At 42.1% G+C, this 17,187-nt stretch overlaps 1 protein-coding gene and 1 pseudogene across 1 annotated transcript in view; one reads left to right on the forward strand and one right to left on the reverse strand.

The window, feature by feature from the left end:
• Positions 1-17,187, forward strand: part of LOC142150801 (uncharacterized) — a 712,033-nt pseudogene that overhangs the window by 336,808 nt on the left and 358,038 nt on the right.
• Positions 1-17,187, reverse strand: part of XPOT (exportin for tRNA) — a 49,574-nt gene that overhangs the window by 19,979 nt on the left and 12,408 nt on the right. The window contains exons 8-13 of the mRNA XM_075209434.1: positions 16,428-16,596; positions 11,874-12,110; positions 10,863-10,901; positions 10,137-10,199; positions 9,190-9,314; positions 321-465 (exon numbers count right to left, since the gene is read on the reverse strand). Coding sequence (XP_075065535.1) covers positions 321-465; positions 9,190-9,314; positions 10,137-10,199; positions 10,863-10,901; positions 11,874-12,110; positions 16,428-16,596 — 778 coding nt within the window. The remainder of the gene's footprint in view (positions 1-320; positions 466-9,189; positions 9,315-10,136; positions 10,200-10,862; positions 10,902-11,873; positions 12,111-16,427; positions 16,597-17,187) is intronic.

The following is a 17,187-nucleotide window of genomic DNA, read 5'->3' on the forward strand; positions in this document are numbered from 1 at the left end:
TAAATATGATTACCACCGCAATATTTATACATAAAACATCTGAAATGGTTTGAAACAAACATGTACGTCATTGTGTACAATATTACAAGTGTTATATCTTTACCACAACCTTTGTTTTTGATGTTTTTTTTATCACTGTCTAAATTATGTAACTAAAGGCATTGTACATGATTACATTGATAATCTTGACAGATTATTAGGTGCATCAAAATTAATTTACTTTCATCTGATTTGGTATAATCTAAGTGGAAAGAGTACATAAGACTTTTTTTTAGGAACATAGAACTATGCCAGCTTTCCCATAGAACTGGAATATTTACCGTTCTCATCATGTCCTGCAGAGCACTTGCTTTAGCAGCATCGCCACAGAAGTGAGCTCCATGAGATGCTGGGATGGCCTCGCCCAACATGTACAGTAATCTGATGGCAACTTCTACTTCCATAAAGGGAGCAGTCTGCCAGTTTCTTCAGGAAGGACAAAACATGAATAGGCATTACAAATACAAAAACACTATTTTAGAGAAAGACTTCTACAAACAAAACAAATGTATTATCACATCGATAAACAAGAAAACTCTAAATGGAAGTTGCATGGGGCACAAATCGCATATTTTTGACAAGATATGGGCCCCATGGTATCTTTGAGAGAGTCATAGCTGCACATCCACCCCTACTCTGTCCCCCATTGCAAGGCCTTAGACTGTGGGCTGTCTCCTGATCCTCCGTCTGACGATAGGCTCCACATGTTTTGTCTCTTTCCCACCCCCCCCCCCCCCCTCCTCCTTCTCTCTCCCACCCCTTTTATAAAACATCAAAAATATGAGGAAACACCTTGTATATTTATATATATTTGTTTATTGTGCTGATTGAACGCTTTATTTGAAGAGGAAACAGCATGAGAAGAACAAAGACGTTGCAAGGGTGATTGTTTCCTTTCAAGTTAAAATAAAGCTCATCTTTCCATTTGTGGCAAAGGGGTCAGCTAGGCATAGATCAGGTCTAAAATGTATTTCTAGAATTCAATATGACTAGTGCTTTCTTCATATACATGAATGCCTCACCCGTAAGGTTATCCATACATATATCTCCGTACTACATATGCAGCTGGAGGGTGTTATGATGGCACCTGCTGGACTCAAATGGGACTCCCAGGATGCAAAGCACCACACAGGAGCCTGGAGCCTAATGGGATCTGGCTATGCAAACTCTGAAGCCAATAGTGGCTTGTAGGGGAAAGGACCCCCCTTGAACAGGTCTCCTGGAAGTAACTTAGGCAGGAGATGTAAAAAGAGGATTTATGTATTTATGTTAAATCCGTTTCTCTGATTCTGGGGGACACTGCTTACCATGGGTTGTGGAGGGGAGCTCGGGAGTTGGCACCTAGCTAATTAACTTTAGCACTGCTGACAGACCCCTCCCCTCTACAATCCCCCTGCCTCTTCCTGTTAAGTTAATTTAAAAAGCCCCAAGGAGAAAGGTCAATCAACCAAGAGCATACAGAAGAAAGGCAGAAGGAAGGGATCGCAGTGTCCCCCAGACGGAATCAGAGAAACGGATTTAACATAAGTACATAAATCCTCTTTTCTCTTTCATCCAGTCTGGGGGACACTGCTTACCATGGGGATGTTCTAAAGCAGCCCCCTAAGGGTGGGACTACTCTGAAAGCCCCGCTCGTAAAGCACTACGAGCGAAATTTGCATCCGCGGATGCAAATACATTAAACTGGTAAAATTTTGTAAAGGTGTGGACAGAGGACCAGATGGCTGCCCTGCAAAGCTGGTCTGCAGAAGCCACATTTCTCGCTGCCCATGAGGCCCCTACCGATCTGGTGGAATGGGCCGTAAGTCTCTCTGGCACAGGACGGTTAGCCTTTATGTAAGCTTGCTTAATGGTTGCGGTAACCCATCTTGCAATGGACTGTTTTGAGGCTGGCCAGCCTCTCTTATTAGCATCATAAAGAACAAACAGAGAATCAGTACGTCTAATCTGAGAAGTTCTTTTGACATAAATGCGGAGAGCCCACATCTAACTTTTCCATAGACTGTTGATCCGAATGGGAAGTAGATGAAAAGACCGGAACTACAATTTCCTGGTTCAGATGGAAAGCCGAAACTACTTTTGGAACGAAGGAAGGGAGGGTTCTTAACACCGCTCTGTCCTTGTGGAAAACCAGATATGGTTCCCGGCAAGACAGAGCTCCTAATTCTGAAACCCTACGTGCAGATGCAATAGCCAAAAGAAAGAGGACCTTCCAGGTCAACCACTTAAAATCTGCCACAAGTAATGGCTCTAAAGGAGGTCCTTTAAGCATATCCAGTACTAGGTTAAGATCCCATGGTGCTATAGGCGGAACATAGGGAGGCTGAATATGCAAGACTCCCTGAAGGAAAGTCCTAATATCTGGCAAATCCGCTAATTTCAGGTGAAAAAAAAAGACAAAGTGCCGATACCTGAACCTTTAGGGAACCTAACCGAAGCCCTGCATCCAGGCCATCCTGAAGGAAAGCCAATAAAGCGAGGGAGACGAAAGGAGGACGTGTGACAGGTCCTATTTTCGCACCACCATCTGATATAGGCTTGCCAAATCCGGTGATAGATGCGAGCTGAAACTGGCTTTCTGGCCCGCATCATAGTGTTCACTACACTGGAGGAAAACCCCTAGCCCTCCGGAGGCTGGCTTCAACATCCATGCCGTTAAACTGAGCGGAGGTAAATTCTGGTGACGGAAGGGACCTTGCAAGGTCGTCTCGTGACGGAAGACGAAATCCTTGTCCTTCCGCCATAGAGATTATGTCCGCGTACCAGATTCGGCGCGGCCATGAGGGAGCTATTAGAATTACTGGCAGACCGCCTTGCCTTACTCGTCTGAGCACGCAAGGAAGCATGGGAATCGAAGGAAACAGGTATCCCAACCTGAACTCCCATGACATCGTCATTACGTCCACTGCCACCGCTAAGGGGTCTCTTGCCCTTGCGCAAAACTTGTGAACCTTTCTGTTGTGTCTGGAGGCCATGAGATCTATATCCGGAAGACCCCATCTCTGAACCAGAGACTGAAAAACTTCAGGATGGATTGACCACTCCCCCGGCATCATCTGATTTCGACTTAGGTAGTCGGCCTCCCAATTTTTTTTTTCCTGGAATGAATACTGACGATATTGCTGGAACATATTGTTCTGCCCAAACCAAAATCTGAGCTGCAATTTTCATTGCAGCTGCACTCCTGGTTCCTCCTTGAATGTTGACATAGGCCACAGCCGTGGCATTGTCGGACTGAACTCTGACTGGGTGGCCCTGAAGAAGAGTCTGGGCCTCCCTGAGAGCTAAAAGGATTGCCTTCAATTCCAGCACGTTTATAGATAAGGCTGATTCCTGAACTGACCAAAGTCCCTGGAGCCGGAGGTGCAGGATTACCGCCCCCCAACCTTTCAGGCTAGCGTCTGTCGTGGCTATGATCCATGACCATGGAGCGAAGGACCTGCCCACCGACAGGTGATCCTGATTCAGCCACCACTGGAGCGACTCTCTTGCCCCCGGAGACAGCAAAATCTTCTGGAGATCCAAGTCTATGTGGGATCCTGACCATTTTCGTAACAGAGCCCACTGGAAGCATCGAGAATGAGCCCGGCCTAAGGGGATAGTCTCGAAGGAGGCCACCATCTTCCAAAGCAGCCGCATGCACAAATGAATTAAGGGATTGGGAGAGGACAAGACCTGAGTTGTTATAGTCCGGATTGAGCCGATTTTCTCCGTAGGCAGAAACACCTTCTGGCGACTGGTATCCATGATAAGCCCCAGGAAGACCATGCGTTGAACCGGAACCATCTGGGATTTCTTTAAGTTTATCAGCCATCCATGGCTCTCGAGAACTGCCAAGGTGAGGGATAAGTGCTGGCGTAAGCAAATCTCTGAGGAGGATTTGATGAGCAGATCGTCCAAATAAGGCATGACCTGAACTCCCTCTAAGTGAAGAGACGCCGCCTTGACCAACATGATCTTCGTGAAGACCCTCGGAGCTGTGGAGAGGCCGAAGGGAAGGGCCCAAAACTGATAGTGGGAGGACCCCACTGTGAATCTTAGGAGAGACTGATGGTCGCTCCAAATGGAAACGTGGACGTATGCGTCCTTTATGTCTATGGAGGCCATAAACTGATCCTTCACTAAGCCGTTTATTACAGACCTCAGGGATTCCATCCGAAATCTGTCCACTCGTAAGTGCACATTGAGGCTCTTTAGGTTTAAAATGGGCCGAAAGGACCCGTCCGGCTTCTTGACCAGAAACAGATTTGAATAAAACCCCTGTCCCTTCTGGTTGTCTGGGACCCTGCAGAGGACCCTTTGCGAAAGAAGAGAGGCGACACAAGCCTGTATTGCCTGTCTTCTTGTTGGATCTCGGGGTAGAGGGGTTACAAAGAAACGATGTGGTACAGGGCCCAGCAGGTCTATCATGTACCCCCTTGATATAATGCCCCGAATCCACGGGTCTTGGGAAGATGCTGCCCATTGTTCCCGAAACAAAGACAGACGTCCCCCCACTGGCGCTACCTCTGGAAGAGTAGAGTGGCCGTCAGGACGCAGGCTTCTCCTAGGTCTTGGAGGCCTGGCGCCTAGCTGCAAACGAGGATCTACCCCTGACAGAGGAGCCTCGAGCATTTGGTTGTCTACCTCTACAGGACTGTCCTATAGGCAAGGAGGTGCCCCTAAAAGGGCTGACGAAAGGAACTGACACGAGAAGTCCGGCCCCTACCTGAAAATACTGGCAAAGAAGTGCTTTTGCCCCCTGTTGCCTGTGAAATCATAGTATCCAGTCCCGGGTCGAACAAACCTGCAGCTGAAAAGGGAATGGTTTCAATGGACTTTATTGATTCCGCATCTCCTTCCCAGGATTTCTTCTTGCTGAAATAGATGCAGCATGAATAGAGGAGGACAGACGCTGTGTTCTGGGCCGCCTCATAAATGTACCCTGATGCTTCTTTCAAATGCAAGGCCAGGGGAAGTAAATCATAGTCCTGTAAGGCCTCAGCCAATTGTTCTACCCATGCTTCCATGGCTCTAGCAACCCAAGCTGAAGCAAATGTGGGTCTAAAAGAAGAACCCGCAGCCACAAATATAGATTTCAGCTGGGATTCTACTCTGCGATCATTGGCATCTTGCAGAGATGCTGAACCTGGGACTGGAAGTAAAGTGTGTCTGGCCAAACGGGCTACTGGAATATCCACCTTAGGGATACTCTCCCAGCGAGCCACGTCTTCCTCCTGCAATGGATACAGGGAAGAGAATCTTTTGGGAACAGAGAACCTTTTATCAGGCTGTTTCCAGGCTCCCTCTGCAATATCTCAGAGTTCTACCGAAGGGGGAAACCGGGAAGTCTTCCTTTGGCCTTCTTAAAGAAACTTCTGTCGCTGGGAGTAGGATCCTCCGGTTCTGGGAGGTCCAACGCTTGTCTCACCGCTAAAACCAAATCATTAATAAATTGGCTTTTAGAGTTTTCTTCCTGTCCCAAAGGTTGATCCTGGTCAGGATCAGAATTAATTTCCCCCTCCTCCTCTGAAAACTCCTCAGAGTCTGAAAGGACCATAAGGGTATTATCAGATCTAGGCCGCTTTCTTTTAGCAGGCGGGATGTTTGGGGATTCAAGTAACTGGTTCAGTTTATCCAAACCCTTTATAAATGCTGCGGACCATGCCGATTCTGTGGGAACAGGAAGGTCCTGGTATAGACGTTCCAATAGAACCTGTGGTAGCAGGGAGGGCCAAAGGTGTACTAGTATTAGCCACCGAAGCTGCCACAGTAGATAGCAATTGATTGGATTGAAAAACCATCTGTGCTAAAGAGGAAACCGACTGTGTCAGGGAGGCCACCCAGGCCGGTTCCTCCGTCAGTGAGGCTGAAATATGCTGGGTTTGCTTCGCAAACAGAGCAGAGTGCCAACGGGTCCTTCTGCCCACATGGTAATTTTACATTACATTTTGAACATGTGAAATATTTTGCCATAGGGCCCTTTCCCTTATCTGTCATTTTTATAAAGGAAGGCACACAAAACACACAGACTTAATAGTTAAATTTAGCTGAGGAGAGAGACAGAGAGAGACAGAGTGAGTGAGTGAGTGTGAAAAAAACAAGTAATCAACTAATCTTGTCATAAAAGTTGTACTTGTAATTATTTTAAAACACAATATAATACTTAGGCAAGTAGGAGAACTACAATATAACCCCTACTAGCCCACTTTGTAAACAGCAATACAGAATATGTGTTTAAATAAGTCAGATACTTAAGCCCATAGGCCAAACAGGGGAGAAGTCCAACAGCAGTGTTATGGTGCCTGCTCCCTCAGATCTGTGTTCTCTTCCCGGGCTTCTCCTTGGCGCCAGTAGACCGGGTTAAACCATGTCTCTCTGGAAGGCAGGGGAGCTCTGTCTTAGCTCCCCCCTTTCTGATAATGCTGTCTCTGCAGCTGTTTCTTTGCCCGTATTAAAAAATAAAATAGATATGTGGCAGAGTAGTGGAGACCTCAAAAGTTGAGGTCTCCGCAGCGTTTAGTACCCGATGCCCCCTCCTATGTATGAGGGGGGATCCTGGTATGGCCCCCTGCAGTTTATTCTCGCTCCTCCGCGGATCCAAGATGGCCGCCGCCATTTGTAATCTCCGATAACCGGCGCTCTATGCCTGCAGTGGCAGCGCCGGTTATCGGGGAGGCTCCAGGAGTGACAGCGGTCCGTGAGACCGCTTGTCACTCACAATTCAGGCACCCCATTCTGTCCCTGGCAGTGAGAGCCTCTGGCTCTCATCTGACAGGGTAGTGCCTGCGCTGCTCTGCTGTGAGTGTGTTCTCTATAGTAGAACACACTCCCAGGTCTGCCACCTATAAAAAGTTTACGAATAAAATAAAATTAAAGTTGAAAAAAAAAAATACATGCAGTAACTAAAACACTGCCCAACTCCATGGGCACCTAAAAAAAAAAACTGAACAGGAAGAGGCAGGGGGATTGTAGAGGGGAGGGGTCTGTCAGCAGTGCTAAAGTTAACTAGCTAGGTGCCAATTCCCGAGCTCCCCTCCACAACCCATGGTAAGCAGTGTCCCCCAGACTGGATGAAAGAGAAAGAGTAACTTTCCTAGCCCAAACTAAATGGCACCAGGGATCACCCATGCAGTGTACACACACAGAGGAGTAATAGTCCCACCACCAAGTACAATGTTAAAAAATGTGCAGAGGTCCGATCTGATTCATGTGCACGATTAGTGAATTAGCCTGGGCCAGTAAAACAGGGAGCTGGATTACCCCCTGACAGTCTATGTGTACTGAGAAAATATAACACAAACAAGTGTTTATCTGCGCTCCCTACAGGTGAAAATAAGAGGAATAGGCTGTCAAATAGAAACAGAGGGGACCCCTGGTCCTCTAAAGAGTGTGTATGTTTTTATATAATGTGTGTGTGTGTGTGTGTGTGTGTGTGTGTGTGTGTGTGTGTGTATATATTTTTTTTATTAGTTCCAAGGTGCTCAGGTGTAAATAGTATTAGGTGATGTAAATACAGAGACCTTTTTTTTTTTTTTTTTTTTATCTAATTTATTATTGTATATATCATCACACCACACTGATTTACTTTTCTGGCCAGAAAGTTTGTCACTTGCCAGTTATTGGTATTTGAGGGTTAAATGTTGATTTTATATTATTTCTGTGTATTCATAGCACCTGTATTTATACACACACCTTCCCTACATTTACATCTGAGCACCTTGGAACTGCATATATCCGTCAGTCTGAGTAAACAAAACTTTATAAAAAGGACAGACATTTAAAAAACATTTGTCACTCCATCTGAGTGTCAGATAACAGATCTTTCGAGAGCTATTATTGAGCAATAAATCCTACTCTTTCTAAAAATCCTGAGCTATATGCATTATCTGCTCTATTCCTGTGACCCACAGATAAGATCTAACCCTCTAATCCTTCCTCTGGCTGTCCTATGTTGAACCCAGAACCTAGAATAACTGCTCTGTCTGCTACCCTGCATTTCTAATTCAGAATTAGCAGTCAGCAAGAATCAGCCACCAGCAAAAAGATTAATTGGCAGTTAACAATACAATAGGGCCACAACAATACAATAGGGCCACATCAATACATGAAAAAAAAATCCTAAGTTATATTTGCAGAATTTGTATTCTTAAATATACAATTTATTGTACACACAGTTTCTATGTTCAGTATAAATTTACTGTCTGAAGGCCACACAACCATAAGTCACACAAGGTAAGATTGGACAACCATTCTAGTTAGTGTTAGATAAATAATATACCAATGCTGGCATTAGCTAACTTTAGTAGTAAGTTACATTTGTAATTACTTGACTATTGCAGTCAAGAAATGAGAAGTGGTTATAACTGCAGCACACTATTTATGCAGGTAAAGAGCTGGGCACCTGTTTGTCAGATCCCCAATGTTGACTATAAAAATGATCCAGCAGCCACCAATGCATCTTTACAATACTATATGCCACACATTTCTTGAAAAACCCCCAAAACTTTTGAATACTCTTGACGAATTTATCATCCAACAATCAATTTATCCACACTGAAAGCATGGGGATTCAACTTCTTGATGTAGCCATTCAAAGAATAAAGATGTTCATATAAACCACAATACCAATAGTCTGCAAACCATTTTAACCTAACTGGCAGCCAAGGGTACAGTCCTAACACAACTAAACCTCCGACAGGAATCAGATCTGGACCAAGAAATGAAACAGTGTATATGCTGCCATCATCTGACCACAATAATTATGTTGCATTTTATCTGTCAACTTGGCCCAAGTCCTGAACAGCTGGATCTGTTAAATTCTGTATCTGTATGGCACTAAATTGCAGTTAAATCAGATGAGCAAGAACCTCAATGGTTTGGACTCTGCTAACCTCAGTGTTACACAAAACAGACATAACCTTGTATATAGGCTTTTCAAAAGACAACCCCAAACAGTATCAGCGGAAAATGTTCATAACCTGATTGGCAAGGCTGCACACACAAGCTGGACTTGTATAGGATACACACACCTCCTCTATGGAGGTGTCCGGCACCTCCAAGAGGTTTCTTTGAATTATAAGCAAAAAACAAACCAGCAACACAGAGCTGACTTTCTGTAATCTATGTCAAACTTGTAACCGGGCAGTAAACGTTGGCACAGTAACTTACTGTAGTGTACTATTAAAAACTCTGCGAACAGAAGCCAGTAATAACTCCGGCGATACTTGTGCAAGACGGTCCAGTAACAATTTCAGCTGCTTTCTGTATTCCACAAACATTGCTTCATCTTCACCCTGTTATTTTGAAACAATTGTTATGTTTTCATGTGTTGCAAACATGGTTTGTAATTACGTAAGCAAAAAATTTTATTGGTTTATAAGAACATGCCTCAAGACCTGTCTGGAAACTTGGGTTACCAAATTAAATGGACTGTAGCGCTGAAATTCCAGAAAATCATCAATAACATTAGATTGGGGTCTAACAACATAAGAATGACCTGTACGCACAAGAAAAGTAAGTAAAGCCATACTGTCTTTGAACCTAGAAAGTTCACATACCAGTGTCTGTGGATTTAATCATTATCTTCTAGGGACAAGATACACTTGGTCCATCCCCCAAGTCTCCTGCCAGGATAGGTAGGTGAGAAATCTAGTACATAGAGTGTGCTAGAAAATTGGGCCCAATCTAGCATTGCTCGGACAGTGTCCAATCTAGCATTGCTCGGACAGTGCCCCCCTCAGGAGATATATTACAGATATTTTTGTTTCCAGTCCTTTAGGTACAACATGACTAAAACTAGTAAAGGGTATCGTGGAAACATAACAGAAGGAGGTTTTAGGTGTTGATTGACACACAGTAAACATTACAATGCGGAAGTACCATCAGCTCCTGTAACCAAGACAATCATTTTTAAAACAGGGACAGATACACAAAAGTAACATTCATATATGGCAGTATATACATCTTAAGCTCTACATTGCAGATTTAAGCAGTATCATATGTTACTTTCAAGAAAGTATGTTTGTTAAATAAAGTGATTGCACCAAACTATTTATTGAAAGTTTCACTTTCATATGAACGAAAAATGTTGGTTTTCAAAGAGTCAATAAACTTGCCTCATTTTCAAAATTGTATTCTTCATCATAGGTTAACTTCTTCATAACTGCCAGCATTATTGCCTACAACAGAGGGAACACAAGAGAGACTGAGCATTATGGGCAACAGTGGGTGCACACTTTTCTGTAAGGGATGTGGGGAACTGAAAATATACTTAAATTTATACACCATATTCTCTGAAGGTCACTTCTTCAGAGAGACAATACTTTCCAACTACAACAGTGTGAGAAGTCAGTGGGGAAAATGTGAGAGAGAAAGTGTATTCTAGAAAACGGACATTCTATTCTAAAATTAGCATAACCACTTCCACTGTTGTCAAAAAATAAGAGACAGAGGTGAAGTTTATGGATCCATTCGATCATTTTCACCTCAAATAAAAAGTAAACTTTAGGTGTTTGGGTTTTTTGTGTGTCTTTGAAAAACTACTGCAATCTAATCTCTGGCCTAAAACTTTTAGAATTCTATACCATTTTATTCTATAATAAAAATGAGTCATTTCAATGATTCCGTACTTTCATCTCTCACACAATACAAATAATAGGGATACATAGAAGCACATTCTTGAATCAAGCTACAGTTCCAGTACTAAAGAGCCAGTATCGCGTGGTGTGGACATATGAATTGAGTAAACAATATAAGATCAGGAGTACTGAAGACTTGTTTGACAAAGCAACTTCCAGTGAAAATATGTAGGACAAACTTTTTCATGCAGGAGGACTACTTACCTCCACATTATTCTTCTGTTGCTCCGATAGCAATACTAACTGTAAAATGACAAACGTATCACATTATTACACCAATGCTAACTCAGGGCCTAGATAATGAAATTTAATTACATCCTTCCACAATCTATACTACACTTTCTTGCAAAACTTGGCTCTGACATGATACCACAAGAGTGGCCATGATTTGCATTAGCTACATAGACACAACAAATTGTTCTGTGCTGCGCCGCAAGTATCACATACACTAAATTAAAAACAAACAAGTATGCAAGCACTTAGAGAATGTAAAAGTGTTATTTTCTGTAACAGTTTCTATTAAATGAAAAATGCAACTAGTTACAAAACGGCCACAATAGAGTTATGTCAAGCTAGAGACTCTACCTAACCTGAAGGTTTTGTTGAATGGTAATGGCAGTCATCGACAGCTCAATTATCCCTTGAAGGGTTCAAAACCAATCAATTCAGTTCCTGCCCCACCTATCACCAGTGCACAACGTTCAAAGCGAATGCTATGCACTGAATGTAAAAATGGTCAGCATTCAGTGTCTTGCATTGACTGGCGATCTGCTGACATCTTCTGGGATATTCTTAGTTGTGGGTGACCTATAAGAGTGATTGTGAGGTTCCGATTGGACTTCCCTGTTCACGAATACTGCCAGATGCAGAGAAACCTGTATCCAATAGTAGCTTATGTATAAGCTACAATTATATGCAAATAATACTGGATTTAAAATATCTATCTTAGCTGGTGTTACAACCAAAACATGTTGATTATATTATATCAATATCTGTGGTTGTTTTCAAGTTTATTTGGTTTCGTATTTTAGCAAACTTTTCCCCTATATTACAGCAATTATAACAATACAAACTGTTTTGCTACCATAAGAAAGTCCTATGTGTTTTAAACACAAGAAATTAATTCTATTGCTAATAAACTATAACTAAGAAGATAAAGGAGCTTGTTTATTAATGCTCCTGCAAATATGGTGATAACGCTCTTTTGTTACCTACCTGTTTTAGGATGTGCAAATACTCATAACAAAATCCAATAATATTAGAAGAGATATCGTCATCTTCATGGACTAGCAACTGCAACATCAGAGGCACTTTGGATTCAATAGACAGCAGAGTATCTTGGGCACTCTTCATGTCACAAGATTTCACCAATTTAGTCCAGCTAATGATCAGAGACTGTCCCATTCCATTCACAAGTTTTGAGAATCTAGCCAGGAAATCCACATCTTCCTCCTAGTGCAAGTAATTCAGCAAATCATTTACTTGAGGACGAACAGGTAATAGATACAAGACAACATTTTCACTATATTTGGTTAAAGTGTGTTGTGTAGTAAATAGAAGATAATGTGATTTCAAATGTGCTTATATTCAGAAGTGAAAACTACAATAAACACTTAAGTTACACAACAAGAGATTTTAAGTGAATACCACACAGAAATAGAATTTAGTGAAAGAGCATTTTAAGGGTTGGTTTACATTGGAGCACTGACCTCTGAGTCCATTGTCCAAAGCGCCTTAATACTGATCTGGTTAATTCGTACTTAATTTGTTTAAAAATAGGTGGACTCTGGAGACCCTGAAGGTTTAGAGGCCAGGAGTGCGGGCACTTTAAATTTCTACACTGCATGTAACTCCTCCCCTCCATAGCACTCTGCAGAAGGGAAAGAACAAAGGGGAGGAAAACATCTTCCTATTTAAGAGTATTATAAGATAAAAGGAAAACTATAGTGTAAATGGGTGGGCACATAGTGTCCCCCAAGGGACTCAGAGAAAAGTATTTTTAACGATAAATATAAAAATACTGCCATCATCGAAATGGGGGCCACTGGAGAGCCAAAGCCACTACCGTACTGCTCATAGGTGTTAATAAAAAACGAAAGTAAAATATTTTATTACAGACAGCTAAATGAGGTGACCTACATGGCATATAACAATGCTTTTGAATACCTTGTTCTGGAGAAAAAGCTCTCCACCTTATGATTCAACAGATATACCATCAGGTCGACACCCAGCTGACCCAATCCCTCCACAATTGTTGAAAGACTTCTGGGCCATGGGACCATTTTCTAGGGTGAATATTAAGAATATTATGCCTGCTGAGAATCTGCCTCTGCTGCTACAGCCAAACATTCCCTTCAACCCATGGCATTGTTTTGCTTGGTGCCAGCACTGATGGTTAAGATATACCACTGCCATGGCATTGTCTCACTGGATCTTTAAGGCTCTTCCTCTGAAAAGAGCATATATCAAACTGTAATAACTTGAAGGTTGAGACCATCTTCCTTAAGACAGGCACAAGTGAACAGACATCTGTGTGAGCCAATAGACTTTACTAGTCCCTGTAAAGAAATAATCTAGCCTTCTAAGCTGGACACTTCGTTGCCCAAGACTGTATCCCTCTCTTCTTCTGCGAGGAGCAGAAGGTTGTCCTCTGGAATCTTGATTCCTTGATTTTCCTGAAAAAACAAAGGCGCAAAACCTAAGGGCCCTTATGTCTGAGTATTAGCAGTCAGAAAATAAAATTTTCGGCCCTATTCAGGTCAAGGCCCCCCTAAGACATTATCTGAGAATGGCAGACACACCACACAGTCTTCTTAGACTCCACATCTGCTTCCAAGACATCAAACTAGAGTGGTCCAGCACAAATCCTCTCCCCTACGAGTTTTTGACATCCAGAGCCCCTTCCTCCAGATACTGATGCCTCACATAGGTCCCCCACCAAAGTCAGAAATCCTGACCTAGGTCTGCCAAACAGCAAGCCCTCCCTGAGCAGTTATGACTACCTCTCTCTCTCGCATTGTAAAACCAATTAGAGACTAAGATAGGTATAACAGACCCCATCCACCATGTAAATGAACTTAAGGATGGCCTTAACTCTCTGAACCATGTCATCCTTAAGAGCTGCAATGTCTGTCCTGAATAACCATGAGAGCATCCACCGTGGGAAGAGACTCCCATTTAACCATAGCTCACTATGAGGAGGATAGAGAGCATGCAACCTGTGTGAAACCTGAAATTTATATTAGTCCACTCTTCACAAAGTAAATCTTTCAATTGAAGGGATGAAAGTAAGAACATCAGTCATTTTGTCTTCCACTGAAACAAATTTTCAGGAACTTCTGTGTCCTGAATGGTTGGTATCTGGTACATTGCCCATACTAAATGATCAACTTCCTGCCTACTAGAGGAATCTTCCTCAACACAAGAGGAGAACTCAAATGCAGATTTCTCTGCCACATCACCATCCTCCTGGGAGGAACATTCAATGTCTGATGCACCACAGGATTGAAGCAACGCAGTACTCTTGCGAGATGTATCTGGGGCGCTGGACTCCAAAAGTTCAAGGAGACCTTGAAGAGCACCTGCACTGATATCAACAGACTGTACTGAGCTGTACAGATGCAGCTGAACCCACCACAAACTGTTCAAAATTGAAAAATAAAAGGATGAAAATGCAAAAAAAAATGCGGCCATAGAACCATAAAAAAAAAAAAAAAAAAAAAAAGAGCTACCATCGCCAGTGGGCGCATAAAAGAACTGACATTCTGCTGGCATAGGGGAAGGATTTACAGACTTAACATAGAAATTTTAAGTGCCTGAACTTCTCGCTGCGCCTCTATACCTCCCAAGGTCTCCCCAGTGCCTCCAATCCCCAATTGGATGAGAGAGAGAAACATTTCAGATTATTGGCCTTTAATGCAAGCTAAGTGGGTAAAAGCAGTTGCCATAAGAACTAATCATCCCCAAGATATTGATGATGGCGACGGACAAATGCATTTTACAAACAGAATTAAGACTTTACTGAAGTTAGAGATGCAATTTAAAGTGAAAAATGCATCCATTAACCTTCCAAAAACAACTCTGGCTAGATGACATCACAAAGAATGCAAGTTAGTAAATATTTAGTACAAGTTGCTGGAGGGCATGTACATGAAAATACACTAAAGATGTAAAAAGGTGACAGTGTATCACACTTATCACATCAAGAAGAATAGAAAGCAGCAATAATTCTAACTGCCCTAAACATGGGAATAGGTTGGGTTCCTTTTGGCACTTGTCATTTTACACATTCAAGTTCATATTATCCAATGAACCTGGTAGAATTACAATAATATGTTATCTAAAATTTATAAACCTGTAATACAAATAAGGATAGTGTGTTCAGACTTGTGAAATTTATGCAAATTAACCTAATTCCATGGAGAATTCCCGGTCTCTTGTACTGATGGTTACATTTATGCTTTAATCCAGGGGTGTCCAACCTTTTAGCTTCCCTGGGCCACATTGGAAGACGACGAGTGTGTTTGGGCCGCACATAAAATACACGAACACTAACGATAGCTGATCATCCAAAGAAACATAGTTAACATATTAAACTTACTTGGAAATGAAGTTAGTAAGAGTTAGGAAACCTGTTGCAGAATTATGATTAAAGCAGTAGTCCCATTACCAGCTACAATTTAACTTACCTGCATCTGCCCCTTAGTGGGGTTCGGGGAATTAAATGCCAAAAACTTTTTTTTCCTCTCTTTCTGCACCCATGAATCATTTTTTTTATTGACCAGTTTGAAATGGTCACCGATATAGGTAGCATCAGGAGGACTAATAGAAATCTACAGAGATTTAAAGATAGGGTAGTGGGAAAAATGGCTCATGGAGCAGCCTCTGATGAGGGTAACAGTGGGTGATATTTTCACCCTACTCAGCACTGCACATTTAAAATGGTTTAAAATATTAAAAATACAATTATCTCTTAATATTTATATTAGATACATACAGAGAACACAACTAGTTCATAATTGCATGGTGCAGAAAGTCCAAATTCAGAGTAACAACAATAAGATACTGGATAATCTTTCACTGCTGCTGATAGTTCGCGCGGGTGACCCCTCTGTGCTGCGCTACGCAATGGATGTTGGGTGTGATGACGTCACCCCCGACATTCACTGCGAGCACCGCACGGAGGAGGAGACCAGGGAGGGAGCCGGAGCGCCAGCTGACGTGACCGCAAGGTAAGTATTTTCTTTTTTTGCAGGATATTTTTTTTATTAACAGCGCTGCCCCCTTGCCACAACCGCTGGGCCACATTTACAGACGGGCTGGGCCGCATGCGGCCCGCGGGCCATGTGTTGGACAACCCTGCTTTAATCAATGCCGTTAGTGAATTGTTACTAAAACACCTGTAATACAAATGTTACTAATGTACCTCAGGTTAGTGTGGTAAAAAGAATAAAAAAGTTTGCCAAAGGGTGAAAAGCTTCTATAATGCTGTGATCTAACTTGGACACACCAGATAGTTAAAATGGTCCAAACCATTTTTTTTCTCTTTAATTGATTTTTTCCTTCAAAGATTCACCTCACTGTAAGGTTGATTGCACAAAAATAATCTTTCAAAATACTTTACTCCCCAAGTAAACACAACATGCATTGCACACTTTAATTCATAAACTGTAGCACAAGTCCACCAGTATTTGGTTTTACAAAAACATTATGAAAAAAATACACATAATGAACCAATACCTAGACAGCAAGTCAAACAGTGTCACAAACCTGATCAATGCTGAAGAATCCTGCAGACTGTAATACTTGACACAAAGATTCCACCAATTTGGTTTTATCAATTGGATCCATTCCCTTATTTACAATTTCATACAAGCAGTCACATGCTTCCTCTCGGAGAACTTCCACCGACATGTGACCAAGCAGCATATTAATGAATCTGAAAGATCAGTACAGGAGGATGTTAGGCAATTAAAGCATGGAGCCCAACATGTGGATAAGCATACATAAATGCATTAGACAGTGTATAGGAAATGCACAACTGAAAAGGGCAGGCAATGTTACATTAACAACCAAAAAAGACCATTGTAACAGATGAGTATTAACCAGCCTTTCAGATTTGCGCCCTAGGATTGCACTTCCGCGCATAGCTGATGGGGCTGCCAGTGTGCAAACTGGAAACAATAGTGTCACAATTCATGCACATTAAAACAAATTTAGAGCAATGAACGGCACTATTTTGCTTTCTACAAGTAGGACATGGAGCACAAGAATTAGTATGCGTGTCAAACTATAGCATAGGCATAATGTTTTTAAAAAAATAAAAACAAATACTGAGATTTTCTAGAGTTATGAATGAACACAATTCCACTCTGCAGTAGGTACACAATCACACCTCACCACCCTTGCAGATTTCAATATTTTAAATTTAGACAACTTTCAGATTTTCTCCCTCAACAGAAATCTATTTAAACTAAACTATTTTAGTTCCAACTCAATGCGCTCTCATACAACCCCATGGTAGCTGTGT

This window comes from Mixophyes fleayi, chromosome 4 (genome assembly GCF_038048845.1).
Source record: "Mixophyes fleayi isolate aMixFle1 chromosome 4, aMixFle1.hap1, whole genome shotgun sequence".
Taxonomy (NCBI): Eukaryota; Metazoa; Chordata; class Amphibia; order Anura; family Limnodynastidae; genus Mixophyes; species Mixophyes fleayi.